Here is a 2082-nt window from a genome sequence, read left to right as displayed (position 1 = left end):
TTTTATTTTTCTTCTTCTCCCTGGACTTTTGTTCTCTCTTTGGATGCACCAGCAGCCTTGGAAGGGAGAGGAAAAGCAGGTCAGAGCAAGTGGAAAAAAGAAAAAAAAAATAAAATAAAATAAAAAGGGAAAAAGGTCCACACAAATGGGGTAAGGTTCATTGTTGATGAAATTGCTGTGTCAACTTGCACTCTTTAATTCCTCTCCCCCATTTCCCTCCTATGTCATCAAGCGTTCAACTACGGGGTCAAAGATCTAACTCGGGATACTCAATCCAGAATAGTTCTGCACAACGATTTCCGACATTCTTAAGAAATTCATGGGAATGGATTCCACCCAACTAAAAAGGTAGGCTGTTCGGGAACCGCATCTTCCCGTCTAGCTCCACCTTACCGTGCCTGGTATACTCGGAATAGATACGTGCTGGGTAGGCAATTGGAAATGTCTACGAATTTTCGATGGACCCAAGGCTACGGCGGATCCTGGGTGAAGCGCATGGTGAGAAACAAGAACAAGCTGCTGGATCCGTCGTAAGGGACCGGGGGAGGTAAGCTCCTGGCCCCCGGCACTGGGGAAGCGCAAATTGTTTTTCAGCCCCAAGGAGCTAACGGACGCCATGTGTAGTGTGCCCGTTTTTTCCCTGTCTCTCTTTGGCCAGCTATTGCTTATTGAATTGGGGGCCAGGGTGGCTAGCACGTAGCCGATTCGTACTTTGGAACTAAGCGTCTAACTTAGGGCGGGTACTGGACCAGGAGGAAACGGCGCCGGCTGGCATACGTGGAGCCAGGTTCTGGGCTTAGGATCGTCATGATAGGGAGAGCGGGTGCTTGAGATCAAGACCCAGGACCACATGGCGATAAGCAGTCATGGGTAGTTCAGGTTTTGGGGAGGGAGGGGGACCCTTCTCTGAGGTAATTAACATTAACGGGTGCATGGGCTCACTCCATATCTACTCTACTAGTAGTACTAACAATCAACAGAGCCCCTGGAATGGATATCCATTCTTCAACCTACCAATATTAACGGTACCCGCTCGTGTGTGCATGACAGACGACTTTTGAGAGGGAAAGAAAAATGAAATAAAATAAAATAAACAAAAATAAAAAATAACAATGTCGGCTACTTTTCTCTCGCGTTCGTTTGGCCCCCACCGACTTAGACGTCGCCAGCCACAATTGGGGGATCCGCATTTTCTCGATTAAGACAATTCGTATTATTATATTACTTTTTGCTATTAGGGGATTTCACCCTGACGATTAACGAAAACAAACCAAATTACCAAAATACGAAGATTACAAAAGAAAAACAGAACGACCATGGAAAAATCAGGGAAAAAAAGTTAGGAAAGAAAAAACCCTAAAAAGCAAAAAAAGAGAAACAAAATCAACCCATTCCCTGGGTTCTGGATTGTTCTTTCACTGTTAAACTCATGGTTGATCCCCACTCCATGTTCTTTTTTCAATTATCAACCAAAATACTGACTTGAACCAGACTTGTAAAAACAAAACAAGAAAACGGGACAAAAGAAAAGAAAAGAAAGGACAAAAAAAATCAAAAATTAAAAACCACAAAACCCACATCCCGAGGAAAGACACCTTAGATAACGAACCGGACCATGGCGGACACTTCTTGATGCAAGCTTAGGAACCTTGTTATTGAAGGCATCCAACCAGTCCATTGGGAGCGAATACGGTTTTTTTTCCACTATACTATCACATGGTTTGGCGCACCAACACCAACACTGAAACACTGGCGGGAAAGACTCGATCGAAGCGCCTCGGCGGACATGGTCAGGCAAACGGATATGACACGTTATTTTCACCGTTTTACACGAATCAGAGCAGATGGTGTGGTTGGTGACGTCCACGGTAAGGATCGGCCAGGATCAAGAACCTTCATGTTCGATAACCGCTCGGCCGGAACGCGCTCGCATGGAAAGTGTATCAAATACATCATCATCGTCCGCTTGATGTCTGGGACTGCGCGTGGCTATTCCTATCGGCGCCATTGATCGACCATTGAGGGCGGGTTTAGACTGGCGCTTAGACATAAGCCAGAAAGGAAAATAGATTAATCGGCCAA

The 2082-nt window shown here is 45.4% G+C and overlaps 1 protein-coding gene across 1 annotated transcript; it reads left to right on the top strand.

Moving 5' to 3' along the window:
- Positions 1-441: 441 nt before the first annotated feature.
- Positions 442-811, top strand: BDV27DRAFT_164861 (uncharacterized protein; the record flags this gene model as incomplete). Its single annotated transcript, XM_032073776.1, has 2 exons — positions 442-530; positions 736-811. The coding sequence occupies 2 exons, from the start codon at positions 442-444 to the stop codon at positions 809-811; spliced, it is 165 nt and encodes a 54-aa protein (XP_031920168.1).
- Positions 812-2082: the final 1271 nt, after the last annotated feature.

This window comes from Aspergillus caelatus, assembly GCF_009193585.1.
Source record: "Aspergillus caelatus strain CBS 763.97 unplaced genomic scaffold BDV27scaffold_618, whole genome shotgun sequence".
Lineage (NCBI taxonomy): Eukaryota > Fungi > Ascomycota > Eurotiomycetes > Eurotiales > Aspergillaceae > Aspergillus > Aspergillus caelatus.
Note: the sequence above shows the minus strand (reverse complement) of the source record. Positions and strands in the feature narration are given on the sequence as shown.